This window comes from Gymnodraco acuticeps, unplaced genomic scaffold (genome assembly GCF_902827175.1).
Source record: "Gymnodraco acuticeps unplaced genomic scaffold, fGymAcu1.1, whole genome shotgun sequence".
NCBI classification, from domain to species: Eukaryota; Metazoa; Chordata; class Actinopteri; order Perciformes; family Bathydraconidae; genus Gymnodraco; species Gymnodraco acuticeps.
The window spans coordinates 37,092-58,947 of record NW_022991451.1 but is presented as its reverse complement, the minus strand read 5'-3'; the positions used below and the strand labels follow the sequence as shown (position 1 = coordinate 58,947).

Here is a 21,856-nt window from a genome sequence, read left to right as displayed (position 1 = left end):
ATACATTTATTTCAAGTCAACGTTTTATTTTTTGTTTTTCAGTGCACCCAGAACCTATTTTGGTACAATTACAGAACAACCACATTTTACAAATTCCAGTATTAGGCTCCACTTACAATGCCATGTGCAAGCACAGTAAAGGTTTTCAGCAGTAACATTTAGCTATAAAAAATGTCTCCATCTTTTTTGTTGCAAACATGATCATGATTGTACTGTTGTCTTTTTCTCCGATGTCAGACGATGCCTGTTGCCATGGCGTTACTCAGAGATGTCCAGAACCTCTGTCCCAAAGATGTGCTCAACTTCATCCTGGACCTGATCAAGTACAACGACAACAGAAAAAACAAAGTATAGATGCCCCGTCACACACTTAATCTTTAATTTGTAGTTTCTATTTTCACAGATGCCAACAGTAAATCATCACGGTGACATATTTTATTTGTACAACTGTCCGTACTGGTTAGAGCTTCTAGAGTGCACTCACCAGCGCCTTTATTAGGTACACCTTGCTAGAGCTTCCTTAACTCTTTGTGGCATAGACTCAACAAGGTGCTGGAAATATTCCTCAGAGATTTTGGTCCATATGGACATGATAGCATCACGCAGTTGCTGCAGATTGTCAGGATGGATCCATGCTTGCTATTTACGCCAAATTCTGGCCCTACCGTCCGAATGTAGCCGCAGAAATCAAGTCTCATCAGACAAGGCAACATTTTTCCAATAGTTTTATTGTTGTGCCGGTGCAAATTGTAGCCTCAGTATCCTGTTCTTATCTGACAGCAGGAGCACCTGGTGTGGTCTTCTGCTGCTGTAGCCCCTCTGCTTCGGGTTCCACGTGTTGTGCGCTCAGAGAGGGTCTTCTGCATACTTTGGTTGTAACTAGTGGTTATTCTGTGTGACTGGCAAAGCCACACACAGTATAATATTCAACATACTTATCTCATCTAATTCTCCTTCTTCCGCCACAAATGTTGTCATACTACTCGTCCGGCAGCGTTGACACGAATCACACAAAAAACACATCAAAACGTGCGGAATGACAGGGATCGGGTTGCTAAGTCTTTTATAAGAGATTCGCCTAGCCGTTTTCACGCAAATCGCAGAACACTGCGATCATTTGCCCCATAGGAATGAATGGGAAATCCATTTGAACAGAGTTCAAAAACACCCCACTTTGACCCCACACAGATTCCGCATACTTTAATGTAGAACAAAAATTACAAGTTTAAACGGTTCTCGAGACTATGGACTTTATTACACTAATTGGATATTTTTGGATAGCTAGTACAGTTCTCACGTACTCGCAGCTTACGTTTTGTGAAAATGTCACAATGTTTCACGTTTCATAATGGGTGTCTATGGGAGAGCTGGTTAAGACTTAGTGGTGACATCACGGCTAGATGGGAGAGGAGCTGGAAAATCTGGAGTGGTTTTTTTCCAACTATTGCTTGGCTGGCCACAATTCTTACTCTTCATACATAATTTGGTGATCATAATGTAAGGAAATTTGTCACGGCCGCACCGATATGCTCATTTAATCAAACGGACTTCCACACATAGCAAACACGAGAGTCATCAGGTGTGTTCATCTGGTATCCTAAATACTCTGGCTAGGATACTTAGCTGATTGGAGTTACAGTTTTTTTACTTAGAATCAATAATGCAGCACAATATTGTCAATACATTCTCTGACAGGCTGTCTCTCGTTCACTGGCAGGGCGTTGCCGTGGAAACGCTTTGATCTTTGAACACACCTGTCGGTCGTTAACTAAATCCAGTTGTAATCTAAACATGTTCAGAAACGATGCAGGAATGTGGTACAAGAATCAAAAAATGTCATAGATAAACAGTTCAAATAGTCAGCTAAAAGTGAGCTACAATGAATGGATATTCTTTGTTGTACCTTAACAATACAACTATTGCTATTAATACTTACTCAGCGGGGGTAATGTTAGCATCGGGACACGCACCCAAGTTTCAGTCACACAGTCAACATTTCTCGGAATGTTCTAGTTTGAGTTACTGTTGCTTTTCTATCATCTTGCACCAATCTGACCATTCTCCTCTGATCTCTGGCATCAACTAGGCGTTTTCTCCCAGAGAACTGCCGCTCACTGGATGTTTTCCCTTTTTCGGACCATTCTCTGTAAACCCTAGAGATGGTTGTGAAATTCCCAGTAGATCAGCAGTTTCTGAAATACTCAGACCAGCCGTCTGGCACCAACAACCATGCCACGTTCAAAGTCACTTAAATCCCCTTTCTTCCCCGTTCTGATGCTCTGTTTGAACTTCACTAGGTCGTCTTCACCATGTCTTCATGCTTAAATGCATTAGGTTGCTGCCATGTGATTGGCTGATTAGATATTTGTGTTAACGAGCAGTTGAGATAGTGTATTTATTCAAATAATTTGTTCAAAGTGTATACATATTTATTATACTGTCTATATTTCATATGTTCATAGTGTTTATACGTATTAATACTGTTCATACTATATAAACCTAAGCTTTACATATCTGTCTCTTTGATATAGTTGAACTCTACATATACATTACACTGCACTCCACTGCTTCTCTTGCACTTCTGGTTAGACACTGACTGCATGTGGTCATCCCAGTACTGTGCAATGCCAGTGAAGTTGAATGTTTGGCCCCAGTGATAAGCATACACAACCCCCCTCTTCTTGCGTGTCTTCAGTTCTCAGATAACTACTACCGTGCAGAGCTGATTGAAGCCCTGACCAACTCCCTGACCCCGGCCATCAGCATCAGCAATGAGGTGCGCACCGTGGACAATCTGAATGCTGACGTGCGTCTCATCTTGGAGGAGATCACACGGTTCCTGAACATGGAGAAGCTGCTGCCGAGCTTCAGGAACACCATCACTGTCAGGTTAGCAGCGGAGTGTTGGTCTCTATGTTCCACTGATGATCTCATGAAACATGTGTTTGTCCTGGTAGATTATTTATCTCATTTGTTAAACTTATACAAAATGTTGGTACTACATAGTAAAGTAATATCAGTCCATGTTGGCATACGCAGTGTTCTTAGATTTTATTTAAATATTTGCTTCAATTTAATAAGACTCTGATTATCTGCCACAAAATAAGGTGTGCTATGGTGGGTTAAGGTCTTTTGGGCTTTCAATGTCAGAGAGTCTTTTTCTTAAGTTTAGCCTTTACTTAAAATGTAAGAGTTTCTAAAATGAACATGAATACAGTGCTGCATGCAGTAATGTGTGCAAGAGTGTAGACCCATGTTGTTGAGCAAAAAACACAATATCTCAACCATAATTAGAGAAAATGCTTTTTTTTCATTTATGTTAAGATTTGATATATGGTAGTTTTTTGTTGTTGTCTGTATTTAATCATTTATTTGAAGAGGGACAATGCACATTGATGAACATTTAAAACAAATAATGCTTTAAAACGTAAACATGCCGGATTTTTAGCTTTGAGCTAATTTCCATCAACTAGGGCTGTCGATGTAAACGCTAAATGTGTTAGCATTCGCGAATAATCTGGAAACCTTAAAGCATGTCAAAAAAGTGCAAATGAGTCACCAAGAGTGACCCATTGTTGCTCCCTAAATACCAGCGCCTGTTTTGACCATGAATTGCATGGCAATGAAAAGGCAAAGGAAGCGGAGGTACTGGACCAAGCTATATGTACGATAATCATTCATCACAAACGATTATTGTGATTAACACAATTACATTCTTCAATACATTGACAGCACTCCACAAACACTACCTTGGCATTCAAAATAATCATTTACATATCTCACATATTTAGGGCCTTATTTATATTTTATAATCGTTCAGTTCAGCTTGTGTTATTTAGGCAGGCGCCTGAAGGGATCATGGCTTTAGTTAAAACTCATTTAGACTCATTTCTAAATGATTCCCATTGCATATCCAAGTTTAAGATTGCAGGAAAGAGACAGGGAGTCACAATAATCGATAGGTGTATAGTTTTATAATAAAAATACCATCATATAATAATGAAGTATAAAAATGTAATGGTAATGTACTTTAAAAAAATATATATATATCCAAAAGCAACAAAAAACTGTGTCATTTCCTTTTATTAGTTATCTTCTATATCTTCCATTCATTTCACACACAACCCCTCGTGTTCTTCTCCCCCCTCCTCTCCAGCTGTCTGAATGCGATCCGAGAGCTGCAGAAGAACGGACACATTCCCAGTGACGCGTCGCTCTTCAAGTCCTACGCAGAGTACGGACACTTTGTAGACGTTCGCGTCGCTGCACTGGAGGCTCTGGTGGACTACACTAGAGGTTGGACATTATGACACGTACTTCTTCTGCGTTGTTGTTGATCTAGTTGTCAGGTTACTTGAGATCCACATATACAAGAATAGATCCGTCTGCATGTTCATTCATAGGATCTGTATCACACAATTACTCACTCATTTGACTGTGAATCATCCAGATTCTATTCATCACACGATGAATCAGATTTTAGCCCAAAAACAGGATTGCGACACATTTTATTCTTAGACAAATGTAATCATATTCTAAGGTGTTGACACAAATCTGAAATGTAGATGCCATCAAGGGTACAATAATATGCCAAACATCATGTGATATATATAATAAGTAGGGCCGGGACTTTAACGCGTTAATTAAGATTAATTAATTACACAAAAATTAACGCGTTAAAAAAATTAACGCATTTTAATCGCACTTATTTTTGCACCGCGGAACGTTTCTCACTGGATGAGTTTCAGGCGTACCGATTATACTGGAGCACCAACTAACATTCATGACTTCAGACAACAACAAACCACAGTGAACAACAGTGGGAAATGTTGTTTTAAAAAACGGACGGATGGAAGCGTCGATCAGAGCACGGTTGTGTGCAAATTATGCAAAAAGGAATTCGCATATCACCGCAGCACATCAAGCCTCAAGTATCACCTCAATGCAAAACATATAGCAGCTAGCGTGGAAGCTAGCGTGGACGTTAGCCTCTTTTATCGCGTTCACACCAAAAAGAGCCGGTACTAAAATTAGTTCATGAGAACCTTTTTACCCCCACGAAAGTCCCTGCTAGAGAGCAGAGAGCTGCTAGAGAGCAGGGACTTTCGTACGGCTCTCTTGTGAGAAAAGAGCTATATTTCTGATTGGCTGGGCGGATTGCAAACCACGCCCCGTAAAACTCCCAAAAAGTTTTGTGAAGCCGCCATTTTATTATCCTCGTATTAGCATTATTAGCATTAGCATTAGCCCAGCGCAGAAACGCAGAGAGACTAATTTATGGCAACACAAAATAAAACATGGGAGCGGTGGAGATGAGGAGGTGTCGGCGTTCTGGCGATTTACAGGCCCCAACTCCGGGGACTTCCGGCCGGGGACTTTGGGCGGCAGTATACGCCGTGAAGTGGTTTGCGGCCTGCCAGTAAACCCAAAGCAGAAGAAGAAGAAGAAGTGACGTCAGCGGCTTCATTTGCCTAATCCACCCCCAGGTTCAAAGAGTTCTCATGAACTAAATTCTCATGAACCTTTGTGGGAAAAGTACTGCGGTGTGAATGCGCCTAATGGTATACTAAAATCCATGTGAAAAAAATTGCTTCTCACTGTTCTCAGGTCAAATATTTATATGTGATTAAAAATGCGATTAATTTCGATTAATTAATTACAAAGCCTCTAATTAATTAGATTAATTTTTTTAATCGAGTCCCGGCCCTAATAATAAGACCTGATGTTTGAAGGTTTTTGTCACATTTGTATTTGATCTGACACAGTTCTTTCATTGCAACATGTCTGTGAGTTCAGCCTCTGTTTGTTTCTCTGTCCTGCAGTGGAGAGGAGCTCAGCAGAGCTGCAGTGGCTGCTCAACATGGTGCAGAACGAGCCGGCTCATTACGTCAGGTACATATTCACACACACAACCATGTGTACACTTTGCACTTTGAGAACAGTGTCCGTACCTCGATGTTTTTTTCTTGGTTCATTTGTCATTATTAAATACAACAAACACTGATGATAGTGTAAATATCAGTTGACATGATATTAGCAGTCTGAGTAAGACAAATCAAGTGTGGACACAGAGAGGGAGACTCCACTTTGCGCTACGCCCCTTCTGCCGCGGCTCAGCGTGAACGGAAGCACACGGACAGAACCTCATACTCATGAAGCTTAAAGATGACCTGCAGATTTCTCTCAAACTGCTGAGCTTCATGTCAGCTTTGCCAGAACATTGCAATGCATTGAGCATAGAGCAGGGCTGAAATCGCTTTAGGAAAGAATGTCTTTACAACCAAAGACCCTTTCAATGACCATATGGGTATGTCAGGAATGTTTTAAGATTGGCATGGAAACATGCAAACCTATCCTTTATTAAGGGGAAAAGGAAAGGCTCTGCTGCCTCTGTCGTTACAAAGATATGCAACCCCTTTCTGAAGCAGACACATGTGTGTTACATTTCTCTGCCTATAGTTTATTCTACCAACTGCATAAGTGACCATGCATGACCAGCCTCCCCTACTGTTAAAGAAACGTTGTAGGTCCTGCTAAATTACTGTATAGCCTACAGACCAACAGAAAACGTGGATGATCATCTTCCTGTTTTTTTTATGTCCAATCAGACATAAGATCCTTGGGATGCTCTGCAAGAATCCACCTTTCACCAAGAGCACAGACTCGGCTCTGTGTAACGAAGCGCTGGTCGACCAGCTCTGGAAACTTATGAACTCAGGTGAGACACGCACACAAACAGCACTAGTCTCCTGGCAGCGCTTTGTTGTTATGCAGGCTTGAGTTTCTCAATAAGAATTGAAATGAAGTATATATCTATATGCCTTGATGATGTCTTTATTTTCCTATAGCTTAATTTATCAATTGTTTTCAAGCTCAATAATAGAGAGATACATCTTGACGGAACATTTCCCATTTGTCCGGTACATTTGAATCTTACCGGTGACACTTGACCCAAGCATTACTTTTTAATGAAACGAAAGAGGTCAACTCAATCATGTGTGATTAGGTTTGAGGAAATGGTTTAACTGAGCACATCATAACTGAATCTGAACTGCATCGCATGACCAACAGATTTGAGCCACTGCACTGTTGAGATTTGAATTCATGTATGTTCACTTTTTTCTTGTAAGAGCACCATGCAACAGAAGTATAACATTTGATCTAGCCACATATGTTTCTTTGGTTTCTTCTGGCACATATATCCAGTAATTGCATTTGAGCTAGAATGATTCCTCCCTAAAGAGAAGGCAGTGTGTTTGTAAGTGACCTTAAAATAAATAATTTCTGAATCAATCAAAAAACATCCCTTCCAGATGTAGTTGTAATGCACTTCATCTAAAGCACATTTTCTAAAAGCTTCTTAGACATTTTTAGAAAGCCCCGTTGGCCTTATCACTGTGAAATAGACGTTAGTAGTAGCTCTCTGAGAACAGGACAAAGGACTAAATCACACTCTCCATAGAAAAGGCAGACCCCCCTCTGGACTATACACAGCCAATGGGATTTTTCAATGAACTCGGAATATTGCAGAAAACAAGATCTTTGGCAAACACGTTTATGATACTTAAGTTGTATTAATCTCCACGTATAAACACAACTTAATAAGTTTAACATATCAATTAAATCGCCAGAAGTAAGTTAGTCACATTTGGTATTTAATGTCGTAGAATAAAACGTAAAAATATCTTCAGCTTGTATTAACCTCGTTTCAGGCACCTAACCCAAAACACGAACATTTGACTTTGTGACAAGGGTACCGGATGTGGTAGAATGCTGACTCTTTTCAGGGTGCTAGGACTCATGCACCAGCACCGCTCTATAAATACGAGAAATTATTTCTGTTTTTTATTTATTATTATTTTGTTTATCGGCCAATATACTGCGCCACACTCCAGTCCAAAAGGTGGCTGTAACGCACCAAATTGTTGTTTACCGACCGCAATAACGTCAAATTCAATGTGGCTTTGATTTGATAAAATGTTGATGGGAGCCGTGCACTCACAATGCGTTAGTGTAGCAGTAAATGCATAGACTCACTTTCACCCCGACGAACAGCAGCACTAGCAACTGTGGAACGGTGTGTATTTCATATGAAATATTTGTCTTCCTGTTTTCTTTTTTACATTATCTGGTATATTCCAGTAATGAAGTGAACAATGTTAGGGTCTGCTTGTTGCGGTGCCTCCACCATGTACGCACACGGCTCTGCCTCCTATTGTGTCCTCAGGTTTCATTATTTCTCTTCCAGGGGGTCCTATGTGTTTCAGCTAGCCAGCCAGGCCATAACGATTCAGTCTGCCAAACCAAATACCCACCGTTTCAAAACCCAAATACAAGTATCTGTTAACAATTCCATATTTCTGAAGCCCATTGAGCTCTTATTGCGGCATGTTGTTTGCCTTACAAGCTTGAGGGATGAATGAAAATATGATGCTGATTATTTCCAGTGAACTTTTGTTTGCCGGTCAGTCCGTGTGTGTGTCTGTTGGAGAGCCTGACTGGTCACTATGTATTTACACTGGCAGCACAGAGTGTGCTCACCTTAAATACTATGTTATGAAAATGTGTTGGTTGTTTTATTCCTCGCCCCCCCAAAACCCACAGCCCCTCACATGTTAAACACACACACACTCACACAGGATGATGTTTCAGCAGCTGAAGGTCAGTCCTGTAAGAACACAAACTCCTTTTACCCTCTTCTAAAGCCACAGTGCCCCCCCCCCCCCCAATCATTGTAGGCGCTTGGCTTTAGGATTGTCAGCTTCAGCCATATTTAGTGTTAAATCATCCCAACTCAACACAACGCTACTCAAATGACTCATAGTAATGCATTTAGCTCTCAATTATCCTGTATTTAGTTCTCATTGTCTCTTAGGGAGTGTTGAATGAACTGTGCGGTTGAAGTGTACTAACCCTCTCACCAGGGGGGGGGTGTGTCTGGGGGAGAAAGTCCCTCTGGAGGAACAGAGGGATTTTAGCCTTTGCAGACCATTTACATGCACAGAAACCTATAGAACACACTACAGGAAAGGGACAACCTCATAAAGCATAATGGAGCCTCTTATAAAGTAAAGCTTTAAAGTAAAGTATGGTCAGAGCCTTCTCCGTTGCTGCACCCACCCTCTGGAACTCACTACCCCAATCCATCAGAGATTCTTCCTCCCTCACAGCATTCAAAACCTCACTCAAAACCCACCTGTTCAACACTGCATTCGACCACTGACCACCCCCCCCCCCCATTTTCTCTTTTTTGTATTTCTTTGTTTTTCTTCTTTTTTTCTCTTCTCTGTCAAAGCGTCTTTGAGTTTCCTGAAAAGCGCTATACAAGTCCCATTTATCATTATTATTATTATTATTATTAGTACAAGGGGGACACGGAGAGCATTTACGGGGTGTTTCTATCTTTATTTGATTTAACCAGCTTTGCCTTTTGTTGTTGTCCCCCCCCCCCCCTGTCCTCAGGTACGTCCCATGACTGGCGGCTGCGCTGTGATGCAGTGAACCTCTACTATACGCTGTTTGGTCTGACCCGCCCCTCCTGCCTGCCCCTGCCGGAGCTGGGCCTCGTGCTCAACCTGAAGGAGAAGAAAGCTGTCCTGAACCCTACCATCAAGCCTGAGTTGGGGGGGGCCCCAGTGATGGACACCGCGGCCAGTATAGGCATCCATGGTGTTGGCATGAGCTACATAGCTGTAAGTGGGCTCATTTACTTTAGTATTATGGAAACTGCACTTTAAGAAATACTGACTGAACTACATTTCACATTTCTTGACAGGTCGAATTTGTATTTTGACTTTAAATTGTGTAGTTTCAGCCAACAAACACACTAGTCAAAGACACACTACATCAGCAGCAGCTAATGGTGATGTAATCAGCAACTGCCTGGTGGTCTCCCTCCATTTTGATTTACTAATGCAGCATAAAACATTTCAGATGGCACAAAGATAGTCAGCAAAGCCTTCAATAAATCTGTTCACTTAGGTTGAATCGATGTAATTATGGTTACTAGAGTCCTGCCAACAGTATTTGGCTATACAGCATTCCCATTGCGTCACCATTGTACCCAGAATCACAGTTAAGAGCACTTCGTCTTGTAAGACATCGCTGACAGCGAGAGAGTTATCAGCACAAGTCTGACATGGAGGCATTAGCATTTCAGTATTCTGCTTAGTGGTTTCATATAAACGATTGACTTTTGTTGTACATTCATCTCTTTATTAAGTTAGATTTCTATAAAGGACAATAAGTAAACCATATTTCTAAATATAGAGCGATATAATGATGATACATTTGTGTCGGTCGATCCCGAAGTTAGCATCGCAAGGCCTCCTTCGACAAAAAGTAATGGGATTATTCCATTGGATTTTGGTATACTGCAGAAAATAAGATCTTTAGCGTACACACATTTTTGATACACATTTTATTCAGCAGGATAATGTTCTCCGCTCTATTATTTGCTAACATTAGGATATAAGGAACTACATCATGGTCAACTTGCTGTGCATCACCACCGCTAAGCTAAATGCGGCTAATGTTCAGCTTGATAACATTAAGTAGTGTCATTTAGTCACTTGTGAGCAACCGCTGTTTTTAAGACACGCAAGAGCTTCAGACATTTAGCAGTGGGGCATTTACTGACACATTTAACGTTGTAGAACAAGACCTCAAAATCTCGTAAGCATGTGTCAACCACAGATTTAATTTAATGCACCAATAAAAAAAGAAATTAAAAAAACTGACTTCAAGAAGAGGGAACCATAAGTGGTAAAATGCTGACTCAGTATCAGGACTTATTCCTGCATCACTATTGAAGTTCAATTCAATTCAAAACCTTTATTTATCCAGGTAAAATCCCATTGAGATCAATGATCTCTTTTTCAAGGGAGACCTGAAGTTTGTTTGTGTCTGCAGGTGGATGAAGAACCTGACCCGATTTCATTAGGGGTGTGTGGGGTGGGCCAGCCCCCCCAGGGCCTGAAGAGGAAGGCTGAGACCCCACTGGGCTCGCCTCCAGAGCCGGGACAGATCCTGCAGCAGCAGCAGCAGGAGGACGACGGGAGGGGGGGCCGCTTCAAGATCAGGGTAACACCGCTCTGCCATGATGCCTGACTTTATACTTCCTTAACTCTTCTCAAGTATTTTCTTCTCTGCTTTACTCAGGTCATTAGTTCATGAATGATGATGATGATGTTCTGTTATTGGTGTTAACATTTAGTCTGCTTGTTGTAGTTCAACACAATGGAAGATGAAGATATCGATATGGAGACGGTTCATGATAGTCAGGCCTTCATTCACCATCATCTCAACCTGTTAGAGAGACCCTCTACTCCAGGTGAGCACACACACACACACACACACACACACACACACACACACACGCACACACACACACACACACACACACACACACACACACACACACACGCACACACACATTCTAAAAAAACAATGAATTGGCCCTCACCTGGTGACACACCTTTCTTCCTCCTGTTTTTAGGTAAAGAGCCTCCGTCAGTGGAGCAGTCCATGCTCTCCATGCCTGCCACGCCCGTGCCCTCCTTCTCCAAGGAGACCACCTCTTCAACCTCCAAACACGTCGGGGAGCATGGCCACCACCATCACCACCACCATCATGAGCACAAGAAGAAGAAGAAGAAGCACAAACACAAGCACAAGCACAAGCACAAACATGAGAGCAAGGACAAGGAGAAGGAGAGGGGGGACGGGGGCCACGCCTACAGCAACAGCCCGGCCAGCGGCAGGTCGCTGCGCTCACCCTCGCTCTCCGACTGAGGGCAACTGCACACATCTGAGCACGGAGTCACAACATGGCAGTTTATCTGAATATTCAACACTCAGTGGTGTTAATGCACAGGAAGACTTATTAGAACAACGCATACAAGGAAAGGATGATGTAGTCCTCAGATCAATGGCACCACGCAATTTCTCAGCAGTCAGTTTGAGAGAGGAAAACCCTCCAGAGCCACACACACACACACACACACACACCATGCTGGGGTTTGTGGACTTTTGACACCGCTTCCAATCTGCCTGAGGCATGCAACCACACACACCTCTCTCCACAAACAGGCAACAACCTCCTCCACCCCCCCTTCCCCAGACCACTCTTGTGTGCCTCATCCCACAGCTCGGCCCCGGCCTTCAGTGAGGCTCTGAGGGGAGATTGATGACGGGGGTGTGGAGTACAGCGTCTGTCTTCAACATCTTAATGACATCTCCTGTTTGCCCTGAACATCTCCTGTCCACAAATGAAACTCAAGTTATACTAGTATGTTTTTTTCAAAATATGTTTTGTTTTCCCAACTGTCATCATTGATAATGAAAGACACTTTTGTATTCATGAATGTTTTAACTAGATTCCATGTATGAGTACATTTACTCTGGCTCTGTTTCTTAGCAGTGGAACACTGAGAATAATTCAATGTTCCTCATTTAGAGCATTTCGATTCTTATTGAATCAGAATCGCCTAAATAAACAATAAAATAAATAGACTTAACATTGTGTAAAGATTCCTGACATTTGTTAAAAGTCACTTTCAGAAGTTATTGTTAAACACAATAATCTACTGAAGGCTATGACCCCTCAAAACACTTTTAAATGTCAGCATTCACACTCCTTCATACAGAGGCAGAGGCTGCCATCATGAGACCCTAACACTCACACCGCTGGCCATTGGGAGCTATTAGGGGTTACTGAGTATCCTGCCCAAGGACATGCTGACCACTGGAGCTGGGAATCATAAATTAAACAAACCAATAATGCTGCTGCCAACAAATGTAATCTGTAACAATCTGAAGCCTCTGTAAAATAATTTCAATTGTAACAACCTTTCAGGGGCCTACACACCAAAGAACACATCCCGACGGAACACGACTGTTGTGTCTCCTGCGTCTTGGCCAACAGTCGCACTGGAACACACCGCAAAGACTTCAGCCAAGTAGCACGTACGAACTGCGCATGCATGAATGACAATAACTCTCCTTACCAGCAGGCGGCGGTAGTGTGTATTCGTCATTCAAAAGAGGCAACAACTGGAAGACAGACTGCGTGATAACCGAGAGAAGCTCATGGGGCTTTCCCGAACCTGGGTGTTTCTCAATCTCGAGTACGCTTGCTTGGTAGCACATGTCTGCCGAGTATCTTGCTTCAGAAGCGAGGCAAGAATACTTCCTGGCATGCGTATTCGTCATATGAGAGGCCCCGCCTTACATTTTCCGCCACAGATTTGGGGAAATTGGTCCGTGAGCAAAGCATTGAGGGGGTTTTAAGACCGCGGAGTCTACACATGTCATATGCAGCTTAGAAATTTCTCCAAACGAAGTACGCCGGGCTCGGTAGAATTCCAAGTATGCTGGACATTGGAACAGTCCTTCGGCGGCACTCGATGACGTAGTATGCTTGAAATAGTGGCTCTGGAGCAGCTTTACTCGAGATTGAGAAACATGTGTCGAGAGCTGGAGTTAAATGAAATCTCAGATTGGCCTTCTTAATAGTTTGTTTGGGTCCCTCACTTCCGTTTCGCTTCTCATGCACTGATTCGCTAAACTGAACAGCCAATCAGAGTGATTTCGTTGGCCGACGACCTTTAGCCGACAGCCTCCCGATTCAACATGTTGAATCGAAGGCGGAAGGTGTCGGCACGGCCGAAAAGACACGACGGGGCGGGACCATAGACTGTATACAGACACCAATCTGAGTAGGGCGACAGGACGCTCATCGACGGCCAGACATCTATCAATGCCGAAAATCGGCAGCAGTCACCAGAGAGCTCGCCGACGCCGACTGTTGCGTCGCCGTGTTCTCCTGTGTCTTGGCCATGTGTCGCACTGGAACCTTTATATATACAGTCTATGACTGGAACACACCGCAAAGACTAAAGCCGAGCACGTACGAACTGCGCATGCGTGAGTGGCAATAACTCTTCTTACCAGCAGGCGGCGGTAGTGTGTATTCGTCATTCAAAAGAGGCAACAACCAGAAGACAGAGAAGAAGAACAGACTGTGTCATATAAACAAACAACAAATAGTGTGTGTGCGTTCCATTTTCACTCTCGTCCATCGAAAACATGTTTCGTGCGGTACTGGAGCTATCAGCCATTGGACTGTTGCTTGTGGAAGACATTCTCAAGCAACCGTTTCACTTCTCATGCACTGATTCGCTAGCTGAACAGCCAATCAGAGTTATTTCTTTGTTCGACTGCCTGTGGCCGTGCGTCGGCCATGAAAGGCCAAATAAGGTGTGTCACGGCCGACGGTGCGGGACACATACAATTGAGTTCTATTTCGTCCCTACTGACCGCCAGAGGTGGTGCTTTAAGCACTGGATATGTCCATCGCGCGCATGCGCAGCTCGAGTACCAATTAACAACAAAGTCACCTGTGACCCACGTGACACCGGCTATATCAGCCAGTGTCGTCAGAGGATCTGTTCCTTTCATCTTCTCGCTGCGCGAGAGTACCGTGGCTACATTTTTGTAGCCTACAGCGTTCAGGTTTGAACGTTTGATCTGAGGGATTTCTCTGCAAGCAGCTGGCCGCGTGCAGCTTCGCGACTGACAGTCGGAGCTACGGGTCGTTAACTCGTCCTCCAGGAGCTGTGGCCGGCTGTGCAGAGCCTTGACAGACAGGTTGGTGTCAGCTTGTTGCTGGTGATGGCTGTGTCCCCGCACCCTCTCCCAGCTAAGTTGTCCTGATTGCCGTCTTATTTTTTGTTTCGCTTAGACTTTCTGGTGATGACAGTGTTCCCGCTTCCTCTCCCATAAAGTTGCCCTTATGCTCTTTTGAAAGTTCTGCTTGTGGCGTTGTGCCCGAGCTATCATTAGCATTTGAGTCCCAGCTTTGGCTGCGTCCCTCATTCAATTTAGTATGGAAAGCCCAGAGTGTCCTATTTTTAACCCGTTTTTCGTTTAGATGAGAGAGTAAGGTAAGCACTTTCTATTTCATAGAATCTAATGATCTGGTCTTAACATTTGTGTTCTGACTTGGTCGCTTGATTGTTAGCAGCAGCCGCTTGGCTAACACCTTGCTGTTAAGCTTAATTATTTAACTCAGCCGGTGAGGGCAGTGCTCCCACTACCGGTAACAGAGGGTTTGGTTGCAGTAGCGCTGTATCGTTGTAGTACTGCTCCTAGTACTAGACTCCTAGCACTAGGATGATATGCAGAGAACATCTTCACTGCGGGTGCTGTGTGCTCCGCATGTGCGGTTACTACTGTAACCATGGCCTGCGGTTCTATGCGGGCTGTTCTCTTTCTTAGAAGCTAATTATCTGGTCTTAACATTGTGTTCTGACTTGGTTGCTTGATTGTTAGCAGCAGCCGCTTGGCTAACACCTTGCATGTACTGTTAAGCTTAATTATTTAACTCAGCCGGTGAGGGCAGCGCTCTTGCTCCCGCTCCCGGTAAACGCATTGTATGGTTGCAGTAGCACTATATCGTTGTATTTACTGCTCCTAGTACTAGACTCCTAGCACTAGGACGATATGCAGAGAACAATCTTCACTGTGTGTGCTGTGTGCTCTGCATGTGTGGCCATTAAAGAGGATTTCATCCTCCCAATATTATATTATCTAGTGTGCAGCCGTTTGGCTGACACTTTTAGGCACCGGCCACAGTTACTACTGTAACTACGGTTCCAAGCCGCGTGAGTACTGGCCATAGTCAATACCGTAACTACGGCTCTAGGCGGTGTAAGTACTGGCCATAGTTACTACTGTAACTAAGGTTCTAAGCCGTAAGTACTGGCCATAGTTACTACTGTAACTACGGTTCCAAGCCGTGCAAGTACTGGCCATAGTCAATACCGTAACTACGGCTCTATGCTGTGTAAGTTCTGGCCATAATTACTACTGTAACTACGGTTCCAAGCCGTAAAAGTACTGGCCAGAGTTACTACTGTAACTACGGCTCTATGCTGTGTAAGTTCTGGCCATAGTTACGACTGTAACTACGGTTCTAAGCCGTGTAAGTACTGGCCATAGTTACTACTGTAACTACGGTTATATGCCGTGTGAGCACTGGCCAGGGTTACTGCTGTAACTACGGCTCTGTGCTGTTCTCTTCTTTAGAAGCTAGTTATCTGGTCTTAAACATGTGTGTTATTTGACTTGATCTCGCTTGATCGTTAGCAGCAGCCGCTCGGCTAACGTCTTGCGTGTACTGTTAAGCTTCTTTATTTTACCCAGCTAGGTTAAGGCAAGGCTCTCGCACCCGCTCCCTCTGGTGGTAATGCGGATGTAGCTACATCCCTTTTTCTGTTCGGCGAGTAGCAGCGCCGCTCTACTCTTCCCGTTCAGCAGGTAGCCGGTGAAGGCTGTGTTCCCGCACCCGCTCCCGGTTACGCTGCATCTGGCATTCGTCTCTAACTCAACCAGTGAAGGCAGTGTTCTCGCCCCCACTCCTGGTAGACGCTGAACTGCCTCGTTTTTCCGTTAAGCAGGTAGCTGGTGAAGGCTGTGTTCCCGCACCCGCTCCCGGTTATGCTGCATCTGGCATTCGTCTCTAACTCAACCGGTGACGCCAGTGTTCTCGCCCCAGCTCCTGGTAGACGCTGAACTGCCGTGTTTATTAATCCAGCCAGGTGAAGGCAGTGCTCTCGCTCCCGCTCCCTCTGCCGGTAACGTGGGTGTAATTACATCCCTCTTTCTGTTTGGCTAGTAGCAGCAACGCTCTACTCTTTCCATTAAGCAGGTAGCTGGTGAAGGCTGTGTTCCCGCTCCCGGCTACGCTGCATCTGGCTACCTACAGAATGGCTCATTCACGTAGCGCCTGTATGGCTTCTCTTGAGCCCGAGGACGGCCACGACCGCTGCCTCGGCCGCCTCTGGCGGTCAGTGGGGATGAAATTCGAGCATCTGAGGGAGGTTCTCACGGTAAACGCCTGCATGAGCTGTAGTTTCATGCCTCAGAGTGGCTAGAATCACTGAAGTGGAACGTCTGGCAGCAGCCAACAGACACCTCTCCTTGTCACATCCTCCTCCAGAGCAATTCGGCCGTTCCCGGTGACTTGAGGGAGCGATGGCTATGGATGCTCCCCCCAATAGAAGGACTAGAAACAGGCTGTCCTCTAAAGTGGATCGGCTAGCTGCCGATAGGGGCATGATGAAGTCGCCTCTTGGCCCTTCAGCCTGGGCCCGGTGTAGGGGCTGCTAGTGGGCCGCCTGCCCCCCCCCCCCCCCCTTTGGTTGACGCCCCTCCTTCGGTTGGCGCACCTCCTTCGGCTGACGCACCTCCTTCGGCTGACGCACCTCCTTCGGTTGACGCACCTCTGTATGAGGACGCCTTGTCGCTGGTACAGACTCGTCGCCAGGTTTGGCTGGCCCAGTCACCACTAACGGAGGCATGTAGGAGAGTCCTCCGTAGCGTACCAGTCGAGCCAGGGGAGCTGTTTGGGTCACCAGGCAGCAGCTCTCGGGTCTTCGCATACCTGTGCCCACTCCCAGCAGGCCCAGGGGCCGCTCTAGCAGCGGCACTCAACCGCCTCCCAATGACTTTCGTGCCCCAGGTCGCCCACCTTCCAGGCGGCCTCGTGCCCCAGAGCCTTACCGGCTCCCCCCAAGGGGCTCCAGGGGCCGGGGGGCTGGGCCCTGAAATCCCGGGGGCAGTCGTCGGCTGCTTTCCCAGCAGCAGCTCAGTTACTGGGCAGTCGGTACTTCCGGCCCTTGGGTGGTTTTCACCTTAACCCAGGGGTACGGACCGCAGCTCCGGCCCCTAGCCTTCGGCTGGGTCTAATTGACAGTCGTTAGCGATCCGGCAGGGGCCCTAGCTCTGGCCCAAGAGTTGTCCGTCCTTCTGTCCAAGGATGCAATCGAGCCAGTAAGATCCTCTGCTTAGTCCAGGGGGTTCTACTCGGCGTACTTTCTCGTGAGCAAGAAAGTCGGCGGATTTTGCCGGATCTTGGACCTCAGAGGAATCAACAGATTCCTGAAGGTGCTGCCATTCTATATGCTGACCACTGCACATGCACAGGTGGAGTGGTTCTCAACCGTGGACTTGAGGGATGCCTACTTCCACGTGGGCCGGGCAAGATGGTGCCTTATATTCAGTTCCTCCGGCCCTTGGGCAGACTGGCGGCTGCCTCGGCCGCTAGGCCCTTAGGCCCGCTGTCGTTGCGCCCCATGCAGATGTGGCTGAATAGCCTTCACTTGGACGCCAAGTGGCACAGGCACAGAGAAGTCAGGGTGTCGCAGCATTGCCTCCACTCTCTGTCACGCTGGAGGGGCAGGTTCTATCTCTTAATGGGCGTGCCCATGGGCGCCATCCCATCCCGCCAGGAGACCATCACCAGAGGTGCATGTCTCTCAGGGTTGGGTGCAGTGCGGCAGGGCAGGACCGTTCATGGTCAGCGGTCTGCCCAGGAGGGTGCTTGCCAGGTCAACGTGCTAGGGCTTCGGACTGTGCAGCTTGCACTCAGCTTGCACTCACGCACTTTCTACCCCAACTGGGGGGCAAGAATGTGCCGCCCCCTGCCATCGGGCTGAGATGCCACTCTACAAGGAGCATCTCAACATCTTGGGCTGCCCTGAGGGTGGTGCCCCTGGAGACCATCTGCGCCGCGGCGTCGTGGGCGTCTTCTGGCACATTCTCCAGTTGTCATCAGGTCAATGTCGCCACTCCCCATTCTTTGGGCGTGGTCCTTTTGTCGAGCTCCGCTGTTTCCAGTGGTGAGCAAGGGCTTGGATTCTTCATGACATTGTTAGTATAAGTCATCCAGTGCTTAAAGCACCACCTCTGGCAGTCAGTAGGGACGAAATAGAACGATAGTTACGGCTGTAACTACGGTTCTATGAGTCCCGGATGACCGCCAGAGTTTCCTGTCACTCAGAATTATTGTGTGCTCGCGAGAAGATTCTGGGAACAGATCCTCTGACGACACCGGCTGATATAGCCGGTGTCACATGGGTCACAGGTGACTTTGTTGTTATTGGTACTCGAGCTGCGCATGCGCGCGATGGACATATCCAGTGCTTAAAGCACCGCCTCTGGCGGTCATCCGGGACTCATAGAACCGTAGTTACAGCCGTAACTATTGTTTGGGCGACAGGGCACGCTTCGTCGTCCGACTAACGAAAACGGCCGATTTCGGCCTGGTGTGTCAGGGCCTTTAGGCTCCCTGGTTACAATGTGTTGCTAGTTGTCCCTTAACCTGTTTAAACCCTTTTCTTTGTTTTACTAAAAGTAACAGCAGGATCAGTTTAACCTTCTTCAACCAGACCACACAGACGGGTGGGTAACCAATCCACACCACAGGAGAATATTTCACCCAATCCCCCCCACCATAACAATGACCTTATCCATCATCAGAGGGCTACAGCCTATCTCCAGATCATATAAAACTAATATGTTCCTGTGTACCCAGATGTAAATGTATTCATGATGCGAGCCTTAGGTCTTGAATCAAACAGTGTTTGTGATCTAAAAAGCTGAATTAATTGTTGCAGACACCAAGATCAACCCCACAGATCTCATGCTTCATAGTAACTTTCTGCAGAGATAATTTCTTATTTTGCTGATCATTCATTATCAAATGGCTACGGGTAAATGGCAGAGAACTCCATCTCAAAATAAGACAGAAATGGTTGCCAGAACTTATGATACTTCTGGATAGAGCTCCGGGTAATGTGCTTTAGCTGTTCAAGTTTAAGATGGAACATTGCTTCCTCTACCCAGCGCTTATGAGATGGTGGTGCAGCCTTCTTCAAACTAAGGAGTATCAGACGTCTAGCAAGTAGGGTAAAGAACGCCACAGCCTCAGCCTGATGAGTTGTTATTCGTGTCTCCTGTGGGACCACGCCAAATAATGCAGTCGATGAGTTAGTATGTGTAATACAGCTATAGATGCTAACAGGTTTTAAATATACCAGTCCAAAAACGGGTCCATTTTGGACAGAGCCAAAACATGTGACTGAGGCTGGCTGGGTTTAAACCTCGGTCAAATGAGTGCATTTATTTCTTTTAGCAGAATTTTGATACAGTTTTAAATTGGCCATTGTACTGTTATTCTGGGATATACAAGGTATACCATTTTAAAGCTCAAATAAATTGACATGGATAAAATGGTGTCCATCAACAATCATTTCCTAAAATGATAGTCTGTATTCAGTGTAAAATATATTTTTTTGTTGCCAGACTGTCATCATTAATAATGAAAGACACGTGTACTCATCAGTGATTAAACTAGATGATTCCATTACTTTTAGCTGATCAATTCTGGTATGCTAATTTTATCTTGGAATTTATACACAACTACATTTTGCACAAATATTTTGACATTTAGATGGATGAAACTGCTTACAAAGCGTATAATATATTTCCATGTTGTGTTTGCCTTTATACAGTACTTGGCATGTATCAGATAAAGGAATTTGTTTGCCTCATTTCACAAGCTTGACAACTAAAACGTGTCCATACTGACACTCAATCCTTCCTATTGGCATCAAACAAAAATAGTTAGGGATTTTTGTTCAGAATTCTTAAAGTGCATGCATGTAATCATACAAAGAAGCCTAAACTAAGTGCAATATATAATCTTATGTTTAGAGCCGTGGCGGAAACAGTAATAAAACTCGCTATAACACCAAGTTCTTAGGGAGCCCACCAACCTCAAAAATATACTGATAACGAAGGACTTATCCAAAGGAAAGTCTTAATGCTCTCAACATTGAAGGCCTTTGTCCTCACTCGGAGGGACCTCCTGACTCCTCGCTCGTCTCCTCTGACCTGCAACTGTTTCCATTTGTGTGGTCTTCCAGGTTTGTCAACATGCTGAGGTCACTGCTAACATCCTGCTCAGAGTCAGGTTGTTCTTTGGACCCTCAGGCGAGCAGACTTCACGATGGCTCCTGTATGTGGACTCACTATGAAAGGCACATTTTTCTCCTCTGTGTTTTCACTCTTTGACTTGTTGTACTCTGGGTCAAGGCCAAACTCTCAATTTCCTTCGACCCCTATAGTTTTCTTCTTCTCGGCCCAGATAGATAATACATCATTTTGAGATATCTCAGTAGGCTCAGCAGGCTGAATGGACTCAGCATCTCTTCTTCTTCTACCAAAACCTAAACCTGTTACTTTTAGGACTCCACTTTTCCATGTCTGCCCTCGTTACATTAGGAACGTCCTCTTATGTGCAACTAGTTGATTGCTCTGCGCCACTAACACCAGAGTTCTGATTTCTCAGCCTCTCTATCTGCAGCAGCAGCAGCAGCAGACCCCCCCCCCCCCCCCCCCCAGTCCCTGAGCTTGGTGCTCCGCTCCTGGGAGACGCTGTCCTTCTCGTCCTGCAGCTGTCTGATCTCATTGTAGAGCTCCATGCTGAGATTCATGAGAAACTTCTTATGTGCCATGGGATCCTTTTTGTGGTGTTGAATGTCTTCAGGGGTCTACCTGAGTAAACCCTCCAACATTTTGTCAAAACCCCCCCCTAACTCCCATCAGGGGGGGGTTTTGTCTTAATTTTTCCAACGCGTGTGTGTTTCCATTGTCTGATATAAATATGAATGTATCTGCACAGCTTTCCACGTAACATCCCACATTTTGTCTTATTATACTGTACTTAGTTTTTTTTTTACACTAAAAATAAAACAAATGCAAATTGAATGCAACATGTTTTTTTATTAAGTAAAAAACCATCATGGTAAAAAACAACTAAGTAGCGTCATGTTTTGAAAATAAAGTGACCCCCCCCCACACACGAGATGAAATTGTGTCTGCAGACGGCGCGCCCCCCCCCCCCCCCCCCCCCGTTCAATATTTTTTTTCCTGGATCTCTGAATCCCTCCTCCAGCCCAACACCAATAAGAAGCGGGTCCGCTGCCTACCCTCAACCCCCCCTCACTTC

General features: G+C 45.2%; 1 protein-coding gene across 3 annotated transcripts in view; it reads left to right on the top strand.

Annotated features, from left to right (window-relative positions):
- Positions 1 to 12,518, top strand: part of taf2 (TAF2 RNA polymerase II, TATA box binding protein (TBP)-associated factor) — a 33,863-nt gene extending 21,345 nt beyond the window's left edge. For all 3 annotated transcript variants that reach the window (XM_034196535.1, XM_034196533.1, XM_034196534.1), the window contains exons 19-27: positions 238 to 348; positions 2,696 to 2,889; positions 4,157 to 4,296; positions 5,823 to 5,892; positions 6,609 to 6,718; positions 9,463 to 9,692; positions 10,912 to 11,082; positions 11,230 to 11,332; positions 11,498 to 12,518. In XM_034196535.1, coding sequence (XP_034052426.1) covers positions 238 to 348; positions 2,696 to 2,889; positions 4,157 to 4,296; positions 5,823 to 5,892; positions 6,609 to 6,718; positions 9,463 to 9,692; positions 10,912 to 11,082; positions 11,230 to 11,332; positions 11,498 to 11,793 — 1,425 coding nt within the window. In that variant the 3' untranslated portion in view covers positions 11,794 to 12,518. The remainder of the gene's footprint in view (positions 1 to 237; positions 349 to 2,695; positions 2,890 to 4,156; positions 4,297 to 5,822; positions 5,893 to 6,608; positions 6,719 to 9,462; positions 9,693 to 10,911; positions 11,083 to 11,229; positions 11,333 to 11,497) is intronic.
- Positions 12,519 to 21,856: the final 9,338 nt, after the last annotated feature.